A 22,761-nucleotide genomic window follows, 5' to 3' on the forward strand; every position below is an offset into this window, starting at 1 on the left:
ATACAGTAAATAATGCAAAACAAATGCAATAAGCATGAACAAGACAAGTTACAAACTGGTACAGAAGGAGAGAAGAGAAGATCCTGCCCGCAAGGGCTTACAATCTACAATGGATGGGGGAAGGACACAGTAGGTGAGGGTAAAGCTGTTCATATGGCAGTATAGCGGCAGCAGAGTTACTGTAGTTTGTAGGCTTGTCTGAAGAGGTGGGTTTTCAGGTTTCTTTTGAAGGTTTCCACTGTAGGTGAGAGTCCGATATCCTGTGGTAGTGAGTTCCAGAGTATGGGTGATGCACAGGAGAAATCTTGGAGGCGATTGTGGGAAGAGGAGATAAGAGGAGAGTTGAGAAGGAGGTCTTGTGAGGATCGGAGATTGCATGTTGGAAGGTATCAGGAGATCAGGTCACAGATGTATGGACAGGACACGTTGCTGGGCAACGTGAAGGCAAGGGATTGACAAAGAGAGAAGAGACAGAAGAGTAACGGGAGAAGAGTTGGATTAGTAGGGTGGCAGAGCTGAGGATAGATTGGAGGGGTGCGAGAATGCTAGATGGGAGGCCTCAGAGGAGGATGTTACAGTATTTGAGGGTGGAGATTGACTTTGATAGATAGGTCTGATGGGGGAGAGGGCTGAGTGAGATGGCAACATGTTAAGTTTTAAAAAGTGAGAGTTGAAGAAGGAGGATATAGAAGATATTCATTGTGGGATTCTGGATATGAAGGTTGTGATATCTGGACCAGAAAGATACATTTTTGTCTTGTCAGCATAGAAGTTATTCTGAAAGCCATGGAACTCTATGAGCTGTCTGAATGTAAAGATTGAGAATTGAGTGGGAGACACTAAGGGGGTCATTTATTAAGACCAGTGATTTAGACACCGGTCTTAATCATACAGCACTGCAGCAGACGTGCCTAAGTTATGCAGAGGTGCAGGCCTCTACATGACTTTGGCGCTTGGTGCCACCGGCCAAGCAATATGCTTTAAACTACACAAGCTTCCTTGCTGGCGTAGTTTAAGACCATTTTCCACGCCATAAACTGGCGTAGAAAATTATATAGAGACGGTTGGTCCCGACAATGTATTTTAGTGCAGCTTTAAATGCTGACAGCAAGAGAATGGGGGGCTGTTGGAAAATAAAAAAGAGCAATCTGAACTTCTTATCTGCACCACCGCTCATGTATTACTGCAGATACTAGTCCAAGATCATGGTGACAGATTCCCTTTATGGAGTACTGCAACCACTAAGCTTACGTGCCTTGCGTGAGATCAAGTATGTTTTGCAACTATTGTGTGAAAGAAGGTAGCGTAATTATTGCTTTAACTAATACTGCCTGAGGCTGTTTTTTTAAGGAGACAACCCAAAGACCATGTTATATCCTTGCTAATAAACAAAACAAAGTGTGAAATAGAATAGGCAGCCATTTTATTAGTTTAACTACTTATTTAAGTGCACAAGATATACAGGCAAACACAATTGCATACATTATGTATTAACAGATTAAAGAATTAAATTCACATAGTAGGGGTCTGTCATCTAGGCATCAACAAAATAGACTTGTGATTCTGAATATTTATGTATCAGTTGATTTGAAACCTATGTATCTGGATATTACTTTTGTTTAATAAAATGAAAGTAAACATATATTCACATAGTAGGGGTCCCTCAAATTACAATATTAGTTGGTCCTGACTGGGATAAACATTGAAAGTTAAAAAAACTTTGTAACTTGAAACCATAACTGTATGCAAAACTACCGGTAGTTATTGATTCGAAAACCATAAAATGTCAACCAAAAATGATAATAAAAAAAGGAGATTAAAGATTGTCAAAAATATTTTCTGGAAGATGTAAATCAATTTCTATGTAGTGGACAGGGGCTTTTTCAGTTTCCTGTACACATGCAGTGTGCCAGGAAAATAAAATGGAGCCACACTCACCTGGTGTCCAAAGGAGCAGCTCATTCTGGCACCAGTAAAGAGCAGTAGATCATGTTGTACCACACTATACTGTAGAGTGGCACTTCTAGATAGCCAATCAGTGCATCCACTTTAGTAATACAGGTTTAAGACATTGAACGTTAAATATAGTTTCTGGAAATGCCATTATATGGTGAAAATATTGTAAGCTGAGGCCACTGAAACATGAGTCCACAGTATTTTATTTTATCCCTTTCTTATCACTGTGGTAATTTTTTTTTCACTTCAGCATATAAGCTAGTGTCTGTGGGTGTATATGATTGTGTGTTCTGTGTTAGTGAGATTTTATTCAATTCGGCATAAGTGATTCCATCATCATTATAGTCCTTCATGGTTGTGTCTTTCATATCCACCTCCACCTGCAAAAATCAAACATATAGTTAGGCTGGAGCTACACGGCAATCTTGGCCATCACACTCCTTGCACGACCAACGACTGCTGTGCAGCACTGCAGCCATCGAACTGAATGGGGTAGCAGAACGATGTACAAGTTGCTGTGCCCAGGAATAGGTTTGAGCAAATCAAGCTTCTGATCATAGATCCAAAGTCATTCGTTCAAAAAATAAGTTTGAAATGCTGTTTCCGTGCAACATTAAAATGTATTGTACCGAAGTTGCGCAAGACTTCGGTAAATAACTTTGGTATTCCTATTTGCTTATTTAAAAACATTTTAAAATAGGAATCCAGAGTGAGCTTTGGTACCAGCCAGTACCGAACCCGACTTTGGATTCCTATTTTTAAACGTTTTTAAATAAGCAGATAGGAATACCAAAGTCATTCACGGAAGTCTTGCGTAACTTTGGGCGAGATAAAGTTTTCCTCTGAGGAGCCAATACATTTTAATGTTGTATGGAAATATCATTTAAAACGAAGTTTTTGAACAAATCGACTTGGGATCTATGATCTGTAGCTTGATTCGCTCAAGCCTACCCATGACCTCAGAAGTGCTGGATTTTTTGCAATTCCGGGACCATGGCAACATGTGAGTCACTCTGTGACCCCATTCAGTTCAATGTTCATGCAAGGAGTGTTCTGACCAAGATGGTCATGTAGCCCCAGCCTTAACCACCTCAGCCCCCAGTGCTTAAACACCCTGAAAGACCAGGCCACTTTTTACACTTCTGACCTACACTACTTTCACCGTTTATTGCTCGGTCATGCAACTTACCACCCAAATGAATTTTACCTCCTTTTCTTCTCACTAATAGAGCTTTCATTTGGTGGTATTTCATTGCTGCTGACATTTTTACTTTTTTTGTTATTAATCGAAATTTAACGATTTTTTTGCAAAAAAATGACATTTTTCACTTTCAGTTGTAAAATTTTGCAAAAAAAACGACATCCATATAGAAATTTTGCTCTAAATTTATAGTTCTACATGTCTTTGATAAAAAAAAAATGTTTGGGTAGAAAAAAAATGGTTTGGGTAAAAGTTATAGCGTTTACAAACTATGGTACAAAAATGTGAATTTCCGCTTTTTGAAGCAGCTCTGACTTTCTGAGCACCTGTCATGTTTCCTGAGGTTCTACAATGGCCAGACAGTACAAACACCCCACAAATGACCCCATTTCGGAAAGTACACACCCTAAGGTATTCGCTGATGGGCATAGTGAGTTCATAGAACTTTTTATTTTTTGTCACAAGTTAGCGGAAAATGATGATTTTTTTTTTTTTTTTTTTTTTCTTACAAAGTCTCATATTCCACTAACTTGTGACAAAAAATAAAAAGTTCTATGAACTCACTATGCCCATCAGCGAATACCTTGGGGTCTCTTCTTTCCAAAATGGGGTCACTTGTGGGGTAGTTATACTGCCCTGGCATTCTAGGGGCCCAAATGTGTGGTAAGGAGTTTGAAATCAAATTCAGTGAAAAATGACCTGTGAAATCCGAAAGGTGCTCTTTGGAATATGGGCCCCTTTGCCCACCTAGGCTGCAAAAAAGTGTCACACATCTGGTATCCCCGTACTCAGGAGAAGTTGAGGAATGTGTTTTGGGGTGTCATTTTACATATACCCATGCTGGGTGAGATAAATATCTTGGTCAAATGACAACTTTGTATAAAAAAATGGGAAAAGTTGTCTTTTGCCAAGATATTTCTCTCACCCAGCATGGGTATATATAAAATGACACCCCAAAACACATTCCCCACCTTCTCCTGAGTACGGAGATACCAGATGTGTGACACTTTTTTGCAGCCTAGGTGGGCAAAGGGGCCCATATTCCAAAGAGCACCTTTCGGATTTCACTCGTCATTTTTTACTGAATTTGATTTCAAACTCCTTACCACACATTTGGGCCCCTAGAATGCCAGGGCAGTATAACTACCCCACAAGTGACCCCATTTTGGAAAGAAGACACCCCAAGGTATTCCGTGAGGGGCATGGCGAGTTCCTAGAATTTTTTATTTTTTGTCACAAGTTAGTGGAAAATGATGATTTTTTTTTTTTTTTTTTTTTTCATACAGAGTCTCATATTCCACTAACTTGTGACAAAAAATAAAAACTTCCATGAACTCACTATGCCCATCAGCGAATACCTTGGGGTCTCTTCTTTCCAAAATGGGGTCACTTGTGGGGTAGTTATACTGCCCTGGCATTCTAGGGGCCCAAATGTGTGGTAAGGAGTTTGAAATCAAATTCAGTGAAAAATGACCTGTGAAATCCGAAAGGTGCTCTTTGGAATATGGGCCCCTTTGCCCACCTAGGCTGCAAAAAAGTGTCACACATCTGGTATCCCCGTACTCAGGAGAAGTTGAGGAATGTGTTTTGGGGTGTCATTTTACATATACCCATGCTGGGTGAGATAAATATCTTGGTCAAATGACAACTTTGTATAAAAAAATGGGAAAAGTTGTCTTTTGCCAAGATATTTCTCTCACCCAGCATGGGTATATATAAAATGACACCCCAAAACACATTCCCCACCTTCTCCTGAGTACGGAGATACCAGATGTGTGACACTTTTTTGCAGCCTAGGTGGGCAAAGGGGCCCATATTCCAAAGAGCACCTTTCGGATTTCACTCGTCATTTTTTACTGAATTTGATTTCAAACTCCTTACCACACATTTGGGCCCCTAGAATGCCAGGGCAGTATAACTACCCCACAAGTGACCCCATTTTGGAAAGAAGACACCCCAAGGTATTCCGTGAGGGGCATGGCGAGTTCCTAGAATTTTTTATTTTTTGTCACAAGTTAGTGGAAAATGATGATTTTTTTTTTTTTTTTTTTTTTTCATACAAAGTCTCATATTCCACTAACTTGTGACAAAAAATAAAAACTTCCATGAACTCACTATGCCCATCAGCGAATACCTTGGGGTCTCTTCTTTCCAAAATGGGGTCACTTGTGGGGTAGTTATACTGCCCTGGCATTCTAGGGGCCCAAATGTGTGGTAAGGAGTTTGAAATCAAATTCAGTGAAAAATGACCTGTGAAATCCGAAAGGTGCTCTTTGGAATATGGGCCCCTTTGCCCACCTAGGCTGCAAAAAAGTGTCACACATCTGGTATCCCCGTACTCAGGAGAAGTTGAGGAATGTGTTTTGGGGTGTCATTTTACATATACCCATGCTGGGTGAGATAAATATCTTGGTCAAATGACAACTTTGTATAAAAAAATGGGAAAAGTTGTCTTTTGCCAAGATATTTCTCTCACCCAGCATGGGTATATATAAAATGACACCCCAAAACACATTCCCCACCTTCTCCTGAGTACGGAGATACCAGATGTGTGACACTTTTTTGCAGCCTAGGTGGGCAAAGGGGCCCATATTCCAAAGAGCACCTTTCGGATTTCACTCGTCATTTTTTACAGAATTTGATTTCAAACTCCTTACCACACATTTGGGCCCCTAGAATGCCAGGGCAGTATAACTACCCCACAAGTGACCCCATTTTGGAAAGAAGAGACCCCAAGGTATTCGCTGATGGGCATAGTGAGTTCATGGAATTTTTTTTTTTTTGTCACAAGTTAGTGGAATAGGAGACTTTGTATGAAAAAAAAAAAAAAAAAAAAAATCATCATTTTCCACTAACTTGTGACAAAAAATAAAAAATTCTAGGAACTTGCCATGCCCCTCACGGAATACCTTGGGGTGTCTTCTTTCCAAAATGGGGTCACTTGTGGGGTAGTTATACTGCCCTGGCATTTTCCAGGGGCCCTAATGTCTGGTAAGTAGGTAAATGACCTGTGAAATCTGAAAGGTGCTCTTTGGAATGTGGGCCCCTTTGCCCACCTAGGCTGCAAAAAAGTGTCACACATCTGGTATCTCCGTACTCAGGAGAAGGTGGGGAATGTGTTTTGGGGTGTCATTTTACATATACCCATGCTGGGTGAGAGAAATATCTTGGCAAAAGACAACTTTTCCCATTTTTTTTATACAAAGTTGGCATTTGACCAAGATATTTATCTCACCCAGCATGTGTATATGTAAAATGACACCCCAAAACATATTCCCCAACTTCTGCTGAATACGGAGATACCATATGTGTGACACTTTTTTGCAGCCTAGGTGGGCAAAGGGGCCCAAATTCCTTTTAGGAGGGCATTTTTAGACATTTGGATACCAGACTTCTTCTCACGCTTTGGGGCCCCTAAAATGCCAGGGCAGTATAAATACCCCACATGTGACCCCATTTTGGAAAGAAGACACCCCAAGGTATTCAATGAGGGGCATGGCGAGTTCATTGAAAAAAAAAAATTTTGGCACAAGTTAGCGGAAATTGATTTTTTGGATTTTGTTCTCACAAAGTCTCCCTTTCCGCTAACTTGGGACAAAAATTTCAATCTTTCATGGACTCAATATGCCCCTCAGCGAATACCTTGGGGTGTCTTCTTTCCAAAATGGTGTTATTTGTGGGGTGTTTGTACTGCCCTGGCATTTGAGGGTCTCCGCAATCATTACATGTATGCCCAGCATTAGGAGTTTCTGCTATTCTCCTTATATTGAGCATACAGGTAATGAGATTTTTTTTTTCCGTTCAGCCGCTGGGCTGAAAGAAAAAAATGAACAGCACAGATTTCTTCATTCGCATCGATCAATGTGGATGAAAAAATCTCTGCCAAAAAAAGAAAAAGGAGGGGAAAGGCGTCTGCCAGGACATAGGAGCTCCGCCCAACATCCATGCCCACTTAGCTCGTATGCCCTGGCAAACCCGATTTCTCCATTCACATCAATCGATGTGGATGAATAAATCATTGCCGGGATTTTTTTTTTTATATATACAAAGTGTTTGCCAAAGTATATGAACACCGCCACCTCCTCAGCTCATATGCCTCGGCAAACGTATCTTTTACTGCAGAGGAGAAATCTCGTCTTGCAGCGCCGCATACACCGACTTGCGTGTAATCTGACAGCAGCGCAATGCTTCTGTCCGAATGCACATCAGTGCTGCAGCTAGTCGATCGGTTGGTCCACCTGGAAGGTAAAAAAAAAAAAAAAAAAGAGAAAAAACCAGGCCGCAACACAATAATTTTATTAACTTTGGAAGAGAACATAGAAACTTTAACTTTTTGAACTGAACATTAACCTTTTTGCTTACTGGTGTTTTTTTTTTTTTTGTTTTTTTTTTACCTTTATAGAACAAACCTCTCCTTCCCCATGGGTCAATGTGCAAAGCGCAAATCGCCCAAAGATGTGGCGAAGTACGTTATGCACTTTGTCCCATGTGAAAGGAGACGTTTGCAGCAGCTGTGAGTGAATGGGCCCTAATAGCCCTGTGTGCCTGTCCTGGTGAGATGTGATCCCTATGCTAGGTGTACCTGTGTGTGGTACTTCCGGAAACACTCTCCTAAGCATAGGGCAGGGTGGTCAGGGCAGTCAGGACAGAAATAGCGGGTGTCACGCCTTATTCCACTCCTGCTACAGACACGACATCTTTTTCGGGGTGACGGTTGGATTGAGGTACCAGCAACGACATTGGGGAAATGTCGCTCGTGTAGACGGCTAACTACACTGGTGGATGGGGCCACGGAACCTTCTGGATACAGGAGGTTCTCGATGATCTCTTCCTGGAATTTGAGGAAGGATCGTGTTCTCCCAGCCTTACTGTAGAGAACAAAACTATTATACAGCGCCAATTGAATCAAATATACAGACACCTTCTTATACCAGCGTCTGGTTCTGCGGGAAACTAAATACGGAGACAACATCTGGTCATTGAAGTCCACCCCTCCCATGAGCAAATTATAGTCGTGGACTGAGAGGGGCTTTTCAATGACACGGGTTGCTCGCTCAATTTGGATTGTCGTGTCTGCGTGAATGGAGGAGAGCATGTAAACGTCACGCTTGTCTCTCCATTTCACCGCGAGCAGTTCTTCATTACACAAGGCAGCCCTCTCCCCCCTTGCAAGACGGGTGGTAACAAGCCGTTGGGGGAAGCCCCGGCGACTAGGTCGCACGGTGCCACAGGCGCAAATCCGTTCTAGAAACAAATGCCTAAAGAGGGCCACACTTGTGTAGAAATTGTCCACATAAAGATGGTACCCCTTGCCGAATAAGGGTGACACCAAGTCCCAGACTGTCTTCCCACTGCTCCCCAGGTAGTCAGGGCAACCGACCGGCTCCAGGGTCTGATCTTTTCCCTCATAGACACGAAATTTGTGGGTATAGCCTGTGGCCCTTTCACAGAGCTTATACAATTTGACCCCATACCGGGCACGCTTGCTTGGGATGTATTGTTTGAAGCCAAGGCGCCCGGTAAAATGTATTAGGGACTCGTCTATGCAGATGTTTTGCTCGGGGGTATACAAATCTGCAAATTTCTGGTTGAAATGGTCTATGAGGGGCCGAATTTTGTGGAGCCGGTCAAAAGCTGGGTGGCCTCTGGGACGGGAGGTGGTGTTGTCGCTAAAATGCAGAAAACGGAGGATGGTCTCAAATCGTGTCCTGGACATAGCAGCAGAGAACATGGGCATGTGATGAATTGGGTTCGTGGACCAATATGACCGCAATTCATGCTTTTTAGTTAGACCCATGTTGAGGAGAAGGCCCAGAAAAATTTTAATTTCGGAAACTTGGACTGGTTTCCACCGGAAAGGCTGGGCATAAAAGCTTCCCGGGTTTGCGGTTATAAATTGTGTGGCATACCGGTTTGTCTCTGCCACGACTAAGTCCAAGAGCTCCGCAGTCAAGAACAGCTCAAAAAATCCCAGGGCCGAACCGATTTGAGCCGTCTCAACCCGAACTCCAGACTGGGCGGTGAAAGGGGGAACTACAGGTGCGGCTGAAGTTGGTGACTGCCAATCAGGGTTTGCCAGCACCTCAGGGACTCTAGGGGCTCTACGGGCCTGTCTGTGCGGTGGCTGCGACGGGGTAACTACTGCACGTGCCACCGTACCAGCTTCAACTGCCCTTCTGGTGCTCGCTACTTCACCATGTTGTACGGCAGTGCTGGTACTAGGTCCAGGAAGGGCTGCGCTGCTGGTGTATGCCTCACCACGTGATCCGGCAGCGACAGCCCCACTCTGCTGCTCTTGAAGCGGATCCTGCGTAACCTGTGGTCTAGCGACACGGGGCCGGGTACGCCTGGTGCTATCAGGGACCTCAGCCTCCTCGTCCGAACTTTGGGTCAGAGAGCCACTGCTTTCCACAGGTTCATATTCTGACCCGCTAGATTCGTCAGATGAGGGTTCCCACTCCTCATCCGACTGGGTCAGAATCCTGTAGGCCTCTTCAGAAGAATACCCCCTGTTTGACATTTTGGACTACTAAATTTAGGGGTATTCCCTGAGACTACCCAAGAAAAAAAGCAAACCTGTCTTACAAAGGGGAGGCTAGCGAAGTACCGGAGGCCGCTGCGGTTGATAAAAAATATCAAAACTGATTTTTTTATCGCCGCAGTGCGTGTACAGTGAATGTGCAGTGATCAAAAAACAAAAAATTTTTTGTCACTGCGGCGGGGCGGGCGTGGGTGAACGCACGTGTGGGCGACCGATCAGGCCTGATCGGGCAAACACTGCGTTTTGGGTGGAGGGCGAGCTAAGGTGACACTAATACAAGTATAGATCTGACAGTGATCAGTTTTGATCACTTACAGATACTATAAAAGTACAAATGCTGATTAGCGATACGCTAATCAGCGAATAAAAGTGACTGCGGTGCAGTGGGCTGGGCGCTAACTGACGCTAACTACCTAACCAAGGGGCCTAAACTATCCCTAAAACCTAACAGCCAATACTAGTGGAAAAAAAAAAGTGACAGTTTACACTGATCACTTTTTTTCCTTTCACTAGTGATTGACAGGGGCGATCAAAGGGGTGATCAAAGGGTTAATTGGGGTGCAGGGGGGTGATCTGGGGCTAAGGTGTAGTGTTTGGTGTACTCACAGTTCAGTCTGCTCCTGTGCTGGATCCAACCGACGAAAAGGACCAGCACAGGAGCAGACAAGCCATATAACAGATCATATTTACTAATATGATCTGTTATATGGCTTGTGATTGGATTTTTTGAAAATCGCCAGCCTGCCAGCCAATGATCGTTGCTGGCAGGCTGGTGACGAAATTGTTCTTTAACTTTTGCCGGCCCGCGATGCGCATGCGCGGGCCGGCAATACCCGAAATCTCGCGTCTCGCGAGATGACGCACGGATGCGTCCAGGAGGAATGAATCAACCACCTTCCGGACGCATCCGTGCGTTAGGCGGTCGGGAGGTGGTTAAAGGGGTTGTCTCATCATGGACAATGGGGGGCATATCGCTAGGCTATGCCCCCATTGTTTTATTGGTGCAGGTCCCACTACTGGGATCCGCACCTATATCGAGAACGGAGCCCCGAAAGTGAAGGAGGGCGCACTGCGCATGCGCTGCCGCCCTCTATTCATTTTCTATGGGGCCTGAGAAAATAGCCGAGTGCTGGCTCGGCTATTTCCGTCAGCCTCATAGAAATGAATGGGAGCGGGGGTGGCACATGCGCGGTACGCTCCCATTCACTTCTATGGGGAGCCGGCTTGGTGGTGGCCGGACTGGAATCCTCCAGCCACCACCTTGCGGGATTCCATTCTCGATATAGGTATGGGTCTCAGTGGTGGGACCCGCACCTATAAGACACGGGGGCATATCCTAGCGATATGCACCCATTGTCCATGATGAGACAACCTCTTTAAAGTTGTGTATTTTGTAAATCTCTCTCTGTTAATCCAACATTGACATTTTCATACTTTAGGTCTGTGACTACTGTGCATTGAGAAAGTACGTATTTACTAGCATTTCTATCTCAAATCATGGAATATTTTAAGCCCTGCCAGAGACGCCCCCTTTGAAGCAGATTATCATAAACCCTGCCCTTTTTTAGTCCATAAATTGTTGGCAACTATGCAAAATGCATATCAGTAGAAAAGCCCAAAACATTCTCAACCTAGTTTTTGAAAAATCAGCCTGACAGTTGTTGGACTGTATCAATCCAATGTGGATTAAGGCCCCATGCACACGACAGTATTTTTTCACGGTCCGCAAAATGGGGTTCCGTTGTTCCGTGATCCGTTTCCGTTTTTGTTTCCGTGTGTCTTCCTTGATTTTTGGAGGATCACCAGACATGAAGGAAAGTGAAAAAAAATCTAAGTCAAGTTTGCCTTGCAAATGATAGGAAAAAATCGGACGCGGACGCGCGGACACGAATGACAATCTTGTGTGCCTCCGTGTTTTTTCACGGACCCATTGACTTGAATGGGTCCGCGAACCGTTGTCCGTGAAAAAAATAGGACAGGTCATATTTTTTTGACGGACTGGAAACACGGATCACGGACGCGGATGACAAACATTATCCGAGTTTTCAACGGACCCATTGAAAGTCAATGGGTCCACAGAAAATCACGGAAAACGGAACAACTTATCAATATGTTTGTGCAATAAGGGAGGAAAGGAAACCCATGCAAACATGAGAAGAACATACATACTCGAGTTGGCTCACTCAAACAGATAAATTGGTTAACATCTCTATGTAAGGTAATTACTTCTCATTGCCCATTGAAACGTTTAAAATACAACTTTATTAAACAATTACTTTTAAAAGTGGGAAGGAACTCCCATATCTCACTGGTATTGTAAGTCAGAATTTAAGTCGAAATAGGAGTGGTGTATCTTAGCCCCCAGAAGCTTCCAGAGTGACATCTGCATTTCCCCCAAGTTGTTTAGGCTGAGTTCACATCTCCATTTAGCTTTCCATTCTTCCGATCCGTCAGAGGAAGAGAGAGAGAAAAAAAAAGGATTCTGTTGCATCAGTTGTCATCCGTTTGAGCCATTTCCGTCTGAGATCCATTTTTTACACTGGAAAAAAAGTCCTGCATGCAGTACTTTTGTTTCTGTCTAAAAAAACAGATCTCAGACGAAAATGGCTCAAACGGATGACAGCTGATGCAACAGGATCAGTTTTTTTTTACTGGATCCTGTTTTTTTCTCTCTCTCTTCTTCTGACGGATCAGAAGAACGGAAAGCTAAACGGTGATGTGAACAAGCCCTTAGACTACTTTCACATTAGCGTTTTCAATTCCGCTATAGAGATCCCTCATAGGATCTCAATAGTGGAAGAAAACGCTTCAGTTTTGTCCCTATTCATTGTCAATGGGGACAAAACTGAACTGAACGAAACGGAATACACCAATGCATTCCGTTCTGTTTGGTTGCGTTCCCATCGCGGACAGAATAACCCTGCAAGCAGCGTTTTTCTGTCTGCAATGTGGTGCGGAGCAAGACGGATCTGTCCTGACACACAATGTAAATCAATGGGAATGGATCAGTTTTCTCTGACACAATAGAAAACGGATCCGTCCCCCATTGACTTTCAATGTTGTTCATGACGGATCGGTCATGGCTATAAAAGACATAATACAACCGGATCCATTAATCATGGATGCATGCGGTTGTATTATGGTAACGGAAGCGTTTTTGCAGATCCATGACGGATCTGCAAAAACACTGATGTGAAAGTAGCTTTAACTTGTATAAAAGATCAACGTATGGCTGTTAGACTCAAATGTATAGTTATACTAATCAGGGTGTGGGGAGCGTTATATTAATAGATTATCACAAGGGGAATGTATTAAGGCACTTAGTGAAGTCAAATATATCCACAGACAATGGGGTCAATGTCCATATCTGATAATCACTCAATACCACATGATAAAGGGTGTGCAGCTGTCAGCACCTTCCTGTATGGACATGCTATCCACCTCTGGCCCCACAACGAGTTTATTCTAGGGTTCATTCTGGAACACAATGGGGGAGATTTATCAAACTGGTGTAAAGTAGAACTGGCTTAGTTGCCCATAGCAACCAATTAGATTGCACCTTTCATTTGTAAAACATGAAATGTGGAATCTGATTAGTTGCTATGGGAAACTAAGCCAGTTCTACTTTACACCAGTTTGATAAATCTCCCCCAATGTATTCCTTTTCAATCGGCGCATGTACCACGAGCTCAGGGGAGTGGCACTGGGGAGTTCCTGTGCTCCATCGCATGCTAACCTCTACTTGGGCTGGTGGGAACGTAAAATTGTGTTTGCAGAAAACCTCTTTCAAACTATTCTGCACGTATTGCACTTGGCTGCATTATATCGATGACGTGTTCATACTTTGGAATGGTGACACTGGCACGTTTTCAAATTTTGTGTCCAAATTGAACAGCAACAACCTGGGCCTATACTTCACACCGGAAATTAACACCTCCCAGATCACCTCCCTAGACCTAACCATTTTCCAAGATCTGAATGGTAGGCTGGGCACCCGATTGTATTGCAAGAGCACAGCCACTAACAGTATTTTGCGGTGGGATATTTGGCATCCCACACCCCTTAGAAAGAAGATACAAATAGGCAAATATCTTAGATTGTGTCGTAATTGCTCAATGGGGGACATTTATAAAAACTGGTGTAAAGGAAAACTGGCTTAGTTGCCCATAAGCTTAGTTGACCAATCAGATTCTACCTTTCATTTTGCAAAGGAGCTCTGAAAAATGAAAGGTGGAATCTGATTGGTTGCTATGGGCAATAAGTCAGTTGTCCTTTGCACCAGTTTTGATAAATCTCCCACAATGAGTGTGAACTGTGACATTCTACTGAACCCAAGAATTCATGAAGCAGATAATGAACTGGTCTAAATCATCGCTACTTATGATGCTGAATCATCCCTACTTATAATGCTATTCACATTCAAGAGTGAGAAGTACTCTCATGTTACCGGGGTATAGTACCATAGAACTCAGATGTGGGACACCTGGTGGTGAGATCCCTGGCAATTACATACTGTTGGGGCCGCAACCTGAAAAAACAGGCCAGTCCATAGTTGCTTTGAATCTCAAACACGGTTGGTCAGGTCTCACAGGAAAATTCAGTTGTGGGAACAGCATTGCGCAGGGCAAAGGCATTTTCTGGAGTTCCAGTGATGTACCGGGCTCTTCTTAGGGCTCCCAGGCAGAGGCTTTCACCCAGCAGTGAGCCCGGTGACATCACCGGGACTGATAGGTGGGCTTTAGCGCTGCCCTAGCCTGTAAAACGGCTAGGGCAGCGCTAAAGACAGCCCATCAGAGCCGGTGACGTCATCGAACACACTGCTGGGCGGAAGCCTCCGCCTAGCAGTGTGCCTAGGTAAACAGACAAGCCCTTGCCCTGCGTGATCCAGTGCGGGGCAAGGGAGAGCATTATCTTAGTGGGGTTGTCTGGGTGAAAATATGGGTATGCTCTGAACCTGGAGAACCCCTTTAACTGCAAGACCACTGGAATAGTTTATTTGCCCACTTGCAATTATGGACTACAATACTGTATGTTAGCAAAAAAGTGAGGGAGTTCAGACACCATATTGTGGAAGACCTGAATGATATACGCAATTGTCGGACACCTCTATTGAACACCACATAGTTCACAAACAACAGGGTGACATCTGTGACATCCAGTTCCAGAGTTTGGAAATAGTGAGACATTCACCACGGAGTGGTGACCTCGAGAAGAAACTGCTACAAAAGAAGGCCCAATGAACTTTCCGCCTTTGGATGGTCACACCAGAGGGTCTCAATGAGCATACTATATCTCTTATGCCTGCTGTATCGGGTGATCAATACTCATCAATTTACAAGTATCTGACATCCACATTTATGTGGCAAATGAGCAGTACCTGGCTGAACAATAGATAGGGACTTTAATATCTCCTTTTTCTCTCACCACTAGATGGCAATCATCAATATGGGGCAATTCAGGCAATGGTAAATCCCCATTGTGATATATGACTGTGGCAATCGTCGGATTGTTATATATTGTGCAATGACTATGTCCCGTTGCACTGTATGACTCCCTGGTACTGGAATTGGGGGGAGGGGGTGGCATATGCACATTGACATCTGATATATAGGTTATGTATGACTTTGAATACCTCATTTGTCCCTCGATTTACTCCTCCTGCTATTATGGCCGCTTTGATGTTCCCTGCAAAAACTGACAGTGCATACACTGTAGATAGAGCCTCCCACAGATACATGCTGGACAGAATGATTCGCCGCACTGTGGGCTTGGCTTCCCCTGAGGGGAGGGGCCGCATATATATATATATATCCTGCAAGCAGCAGCCGCGTTACAGCCACACTAGAACCAGACACGCAGCCACTCTGCACTAGGAGTGTGTCACAAATAATGGGGGGAGGAGGGACACCAGAAGACAACAGAAGGGAGAGGACAAAGAACTAGGCCTCAAGGCTAGGGAGAAGGGAAAGGTCCCCTCCTAGGAAACCCCTAGATCTGGCCCTGACTCCTGTCAGTATGTACAGTTGCAAGAAAAAGTATGTGAACCCTTTGGAATGATATGGATTTCTGCACAAATTGGTCATAAAATGTGATCTGATCTTCATGTAAGTCACAACAATAGACAATCACAGTCTGCTTAAACAAATAACACACAAAGAATTAAATGTTACCATGTTTTTATTGAACACACCATGTAAACATTCACAGTGCAGGTGAAAAATGTATGTGAACCCCTAGACTGACATCTCCAAGAGATAATTGGAGTGAGATGTCGGCAAACTGGAGTCCAATCAATGAGATGAGATTGGAGGTGTTGGTTACAGCTGCCCTGCCCTATAAAAAACACACACCAGTTGTGGGTTTGCTTTTCATAAGAAGCATTGCCTGATGTGAATGAGGCCTCGCACAAAAGAGCTCTCAGAAGACCTACGATTAAGAATTGTTGACTTGCATAAAGCTGGAAAGTGTTCTAAAAGTATCTCCAAAAGCCTTGCTGTTCATCAGTCCACGGTAAGACAAATTATCTATAAATGGAGAAAGTTTAGCACTGCTGCTACTCTCCCTAGGAGTGTCCGTCCTGTAAAGAGGACTGCAAGAGCACAACGCAGACTGCTCAATGAGGTGAAGAATAATCCTAGAGTGTCAGCTAAAGACTTACAAAAGTGTCTGGCATATGCTAACATCCCTGTTAGCGAATCTACGATACGTAAAACACTAAACAAGAATGGATTTCATGGGAGGATACCACAGAGGAAGCCACTGGTGTCTAAAAAAAACCCCATTGCTGCACGTTTACAGTTTGCAATAGAGCACCTGGATGTTCCACAGCAGTACTGGCAAAATATTCTGTGGACAGATGAAAGCAAAGTTTAGCTGTTTGGAAGAAACACACAACACTATGTGTGGACAGAAAGAGGCACAGCACACCAACATCAAAACCTCATCCCAACTGTGAAGTATGGTGGTGGGGGCATCATGGTTTGGGGCTGCTTTGCTGCTTTAGGGCCTGGACGGTTTGCTATCATCGAACGAAAAAATGAATTCCCAAGTTTATCAAAACATTTTGCAGGAGAACTTAAGGGCATCTGTCTACCAGCTGAAGCTCAACAGAAGATGGATGTTGCAACAGGACAACGACCCAAAGCATAGAAGTAAATCAACAACAGAATGGCTTAAACAGAAGAAAATACGCCTTCTGGAGTGGCCGAGTCAGAGTCCTGATCTCAACCCGATTGAGATGCTGTGGCATGACCTCAAGAAAGCGATTCACACCAGACATCCCAAGAATATTGCTGAACTGAAACAGTTCTGTAAAGAGGAATGGTCAAGAATTACTCCTGATCGTTGTGCACGTCTGTTCTGCAACTACAGGAAACGTTTGGTTGAAGTTATTGCTGCCAAAGGAGGTTCAACCAGTTATTATATCCAAGGGTTCACATACTTTTTCCACCTGCATTGTGAATGTTTACATGGTGTGTTCAATAAAAACATGGTAACATTTAATTATTTGTGTGTTATTAGTTTAAGCAGACTGTGATCATCCATAATAAAGGGTTCACATACCTTTTTTTGCAACTGTATAGACCCTGAAGGTGGGAAAATACATACGCCGTAACCTAAACCCTAGGAGCCCTGAGATGCCCTAAAGGTAGTGAAAGGGAATGAGAATACTGGTTCCTTCCCAGGTGAACGGACCAGCATCTCCCTGAGGTCTAGTAACAACAAGCACAAGGGAACAACCAAATGCAAGGAGCAGTACAACTTATCTTATAGAAAATGGATGAGCAGGATCACAGGCAAGGTCCACACACCAGCTCCTCCAAATCCAAGCAGAGAATATCAACCGCATGGTATGAAGTGTGAAACCAAACAAAATATGGAAGCAGTAATAACCGCCAGCTGCACCTGACAAGAGGTGCTGTCATTACCAAATGACAACACTGAGAATCAGCTTATTTAGTAATTGAGTGGGCGCCTAGTTTACCTCTAGCTTAGCATGATCAACACTGTACCACCAATGTAGGTCAGAAATAATGGGATCAGTTTTGCATGAATGCAGCCAGCAATTAATCAGCAGGGTGTGTGTGTGAATGAATGCTCGGGTGAATGAACCAGGTTATCAGGTGGCAGCACCAACTGGAGTATAATAAGCCAGTGTGTAGTGAAGCTGCACAGTCTGAATACCTGCTGTATATCAAATACTGATACAAAATACTAACCAATACTATGTGAAAGAGGCTTTATGCTCAATTTGCATTCATTTTAGCCATTTACATCTGAAGTCGTTTTTTTGCATGCAGGACTATTAACCACCTCCGGACCGCTGTACGCACAGACGCGTCCTGGAGGTGGTTGTTTAATTCCTCCTGGACGCGCCGGCGCGTCCTCTCGCGAGACGCGAGATTTCGCTCCAAGCCGGCCCGCGCATGCGCATCGCGGGCCGGCAAAAGTTAAAGAACAAGTTCGTCACCAGCCTGCCAGCAATGATCATTGGCTGGCAGGCTGGCGATTTTTAAAAAATCCAATCACAAGCCATATAACAGATCATATTAGTAAATATGATCTGTTATATGGCTTCTCTGCTTCTCTGCTGGTCCTTTTCGTCGGTTGGATCCAGCAGAGAAGCAGACATCACTGTGAGTACACACCAAACACTGCCCTTAGCCCCTGATCACCATCCATCACCCCCATCATCCAAATTAACCCCTTGATCGCCCCCTGTCAATCACTTAGTGAAAGACAAAAAGTGATCAGTGTAAACTGACACTTTTTTTTTTCACTAGTATTGGCTGTTAGGTTTTAGGGATAGTTTAGGCCCCTTGGTTAGGTAGTTAGCATCAGTTAGCGCCCACCCCACCGCACCGCAGTCACTTTTATTCGCTGTTTAGCGTATCGCTAATCAGCATTTGTACTTTTATAGTATCTGTAAGTGATCAAAACTGATCACGGTCAGATCTATAATAGTATTAGTGTCACTTTAGTTTCCCCTCCACCCAAAACGCAGTGTTTGCCCGATCAGGCCTGACCGGTCGCCCACACGTGCGTTCACCCACGCCCGCCCCACCGCAGTGACAAAAAAATTTTTTTGATCACTGCACATTCACTTTACACGCTCTGCGGCGATAAAAAAAATCAGTTTTGATATTTTTTATCAACCGCAGCGGCCTCCGGTACTTCGCTAGCCTCCCCTTTGTAAGACAGGCTTGCTTTTTTTCTTGGGTAGTCTCAGGGAATACCCCTAAATTTAGTAGTCCAAATGTCAAACAGGGGGTATTCTTCTGAAGAGGCCTACAGGATTCTGACCCAGTCGGATGAGGAGTGGGAACCCTCATCTGACGAATCTAGCGGGTCAGAATATGAACCTGTAGAAAGCAGTGGCTCTCTGACCCAAAGTTCGGACGAGGAGGTTGAGGTCCCTGGCAGCACCAGGCGTACCCGGCCCCGTGTCGCTAGACCACAGGTTATGCAGGATCCGCTTCAAGAGCAGCAGAGTGGGGCTGTCGCTGCCGGATCACGTGGTGAGGCATACACCAGCAGCGCAGCCCTTCCTGGACCTAGTACCAGCACTGCCGTACAACCTGGTGAAGTAGCGAGCACCAGAAGGGCAGTTGAAGCTGGTACGGTGGCACGTGCACTAGTTACCCCGTCGCAGCCACCGCACAGACAGGCCCGTAGAGCCCCTAGAATCCCTGAGGTGCTGGCAAACCCTGATTGGCAGTCACCAACTTCAGCCGCACCAGTAGTTCCCCCTTTCACCGCCCAGTCCGGAGTTCGGGTTGAGACGGCTCAGATCAGTACGGCCCTGGGATTTTTTGAGCTGTTCTTGACTGCGGAGCTCTTGGACTTAGTCGTGGCAGAGACCAACCAATATGCCACACAATTTATAACCGCAAACCCGGGAAGCTTTTATGCCCAGCCTTTCCGGTGGAAACCAGTCCAAGTTTCCGAACTTAAAATTTTTCTGGGCCTTCTCCTCAACATGGGCCTGACAAAAAAGCATGAATTGCGGTCATATTGGTCAACGCACCCAATTCATCACATGCCCATGTTCTCTGCTGCTATGTCCAGGACACGATTTGAGGCCATCCTGCGTTTCCTGCACTTTAGCGACAACACCACCTCCCGTCCCAGAGGCCACCCAGCTTTTGACCGGCTCCACAAAATTCGGCCCCTCATAGACCATTTCAACCAGAAATTTGCAGATTTGTATACCCCTGAGCAAAACATCTGCGTAGACGAGTCCCTAATACATTTTACCGGGCGCCTTGGCTTCAAACAATACATCCCAAGCAAGCGTGCCCGGTATGGGGTCAAATTGTATAAGCTCTGTGAAAGGGCCACAGGCTATACCCACAAATTTCGGATCTATGAGGGAAAAGATCAGACCCTGGAGCCGGTCGGTTGCCCTGACTACCTGGGGAGCAGTGGGAAGACAGTCTGGGACTTGGTGTCACCCTTATTCGGCAAGGGGTACCATCTTTATGTGGACAATTTTTACACAAGTGTGGCCCTCTTTAGGCATTTGTTTCTAGAACGGATTTGCGCCTGTGGCACCGCGCGAACTAGTCGCGTGGGCTTCCCCCAACGGCTTGTAACCACCCGTCTTGCAAGGGGGGAGAGGGCTGCCTTGTGTAACGAAGAACTGCTCGCGGTGAAATGGAGAGACAAGCGTGACGTTTACATGCTCTCCTCCATTCACGCAGACACGACAATACAAATTCAAAGGGCAACCCGTGTCATTGAAAAGCCCCTCTCAGTCCACGACTATAATTTGCTCATGGGAGGGGTGGACTTCAATGACCAGATGTTGGCTCCCTATTTAGTTTCCCGCAGAACCAGACGCTGGTATAAGAAGGTGTCTGTATATTTAATTCAATTGGCGCTCTACAATAGTTTTGTTCTCTACAGTAAGGCTGGGAGAACACGATCCTTCCTCAAATTCCAGGAAGAGATCATCGAGAACCTCCTTTACCCAGGAGGTTCCGTGGCCCCATCCACCAGTGTAGTTAGCCGTCTACACGAGCGACATTTCCCCAGTGTCGTTGCTGGTACCTCAACCCAACCGCCACCCCGAAAAAAATGTCGTGTCTGTAGCAGGAGTGGAATAAGGCGTGACACCCGCTATTTCTGTCCTGACTGTCCGGACCACCCTGCCCTATGCTTAGGAGAGTGTTTCCGGAAGTACCACACACAGGTACACCTAGCATAGGGATCACATCTCACCAGGACAGGCACACAGGGCTATTAGGGCCCTTTCTCTCACAGCTGCTGCAAACCTCTCCTTTCACCTGGGATAAAGTGCATAACGTACTTCGCCACATCTTTGGGCGATTTGCGCTTTGCACATTGTCCCATGGGGAAGGAGAGGTTTGTTCTATAAAGGTAAAAAAAACAAAACAAAAAATAAATTACCGGTAAGTAAAAAAGTTTAAAAAGTTTAAAAAAGTTAATATGTTCTGTTCTAAAGTTAATAAAGTTATTGCTTTGCGGCCTGGTTTTTTCTTTTTTGTTTTGTTTTTTTTTTACCTTCCAGGTGGACCAACCGATCGACCAGCTGCAGCACTGATGTGCATTCGGACAGAAGCATTGCGCTGCTGTCAGATTACACGCAAGTCGGTGTATGCGGCGCTGCAAGACGAGATTTCTCCTCTGCAGTAAAAGATATGTTTGCGAGGCATATGAGCTGAGGAGGTGGCGGTGTTCATATACTTTGGCAAACACTTTGTATATATAAAAAAAAAAATCCCGGCAATGATTTATTCATCCACATCGATTGATGTGAATGGAGAAATCTGGTTTGCCAGGGCATACGAGCTGAAGTGGGTATGGATGTTGGGCGGAGCTCCTATGTCCTGGCAGACGCCTTTCCCCTCCTTTTTCTTTTTTTGGCAGAGATTTTTTCATCCACATTGATCGATGCGAATGAAGAAATCTGTGCCGTTCATTTTTTTCTTTCAGCCCAGAGGCTGAACGGAAAAAAAAAATCTCATTACCTGTATGCTCAATATAAGGAGAATAGCAGAAACTCCTAATGCTGGGCATACATGTAATGATTGCGGAGACCCTCAAATGCCAGGGCAGTACAAACACCCCACAAATAACACCATTTTGGAAAGAAGACACCCCAAGGTATTCGCTGAGGGGCATATTGAGTCCATGAAAGATTGAAATTTTTGTCCCAAGTTAGCGGAAAGGGAGACTTTGTGAGAACAAAATCCAAAAAATCAATTTCCGCTAACTTGTGCCCAAAATTTTTTTTTTCAATGAACTCGCCATGCCCCTCATTGAATACCTTGGGGTGTCTTCTTTCCAAAATGGGGTCACATGTGGGGTATTTATACTGTCCTGGCATTTTAGGGGCCCCAAAGCGTGAGAAGAAGTCTGGTATCCAAATGTCTAAAAATGCCCTCCTAAAAGGAATTTGGGCCCCTTTGCCCACCTAGGCTGCAAAAAAGTGTCACACATCTGGTATCTCCGTACTCAGGAGAAGTTGAGGAATGTGTTTTGGGGTGTCTTTTTACATATACCCATGCTGGGTGAGATAAATATCTTGGTCAAATGCCAACTTTGTATAAAAAAATGGGAAAAGTTGTCTTTTGCCAAGATATTTCTCTCACCCAGCATGGGTATATGTAAAATGACACCACAAAACACATTCCCCACCTTCTCCTGAGTACGGAGATACCAGATGTGTGACACTTTTTTGCAGCCTAGGTGGGCAAAGGGGCCCACATTCCAAAGAGCACCTTTCGGATTTCACAGGTCATTTACCTACTTACCACACATTAGGGCCCCTGTAAAATGCCAGGGCAGTATAACTACCCCACAAGTGACCCCATTTTGGAAAGAAGACACCCCAAGGTATTCCGTGAGGGGCATGGCAAGTTCCTAGAATTTTTAATTTTTAGTCACAAGTTAGTGGAAAATGATGTTTTTTTTTTTTTTTTTTTTTTTTTCATACAAAGTCTCATATTCCACTAACTTGTGACAAAAAATAAAAACTTCCATGAACTCACTATGCCCATCAGCGAATACCTTAGGGTCTCTTCTTTCCAAAATGGGG

General features: G+C 44.5%; 1 protein-coding gene across 1 annotated transcript in view; it reads right to left on the reverse strand.

Moving 5' to 3' along the window:
- Positions 1-1,401: 1,401 nt before the first annotated feature.
- Positions 1,402-22,761, reverse strand: part of LOC121001602 — a 98,627-nt gene continuing 77,267 nt past the window's right edge. The window contains exon 12 of the mRNA XM_040432765.1: positions 1,402-2,336. Coding sequence (XP_040288699.1) covers positions 2,178-2,336 — 159 coding nt within the window. The 3' untranslated portion in view covers positions 1,402-2,177. The remainder of the gene's footprint in view (positions 2,337-22,761) is intronic.

Source organism: Bufo bufo, chromosome 1, assembly GCF_905171765.1.
Source record: "Bufo bufo chromosome 1, aBufBuf1.1, whole genome shotgun sequence".
In the NCBI taxonomy this organism is placed as follows: Eukaryota; Metazoa; Chordata; class Amphibia; order Anura; family Bufonidae; genus Bufo; species Bufo bufo.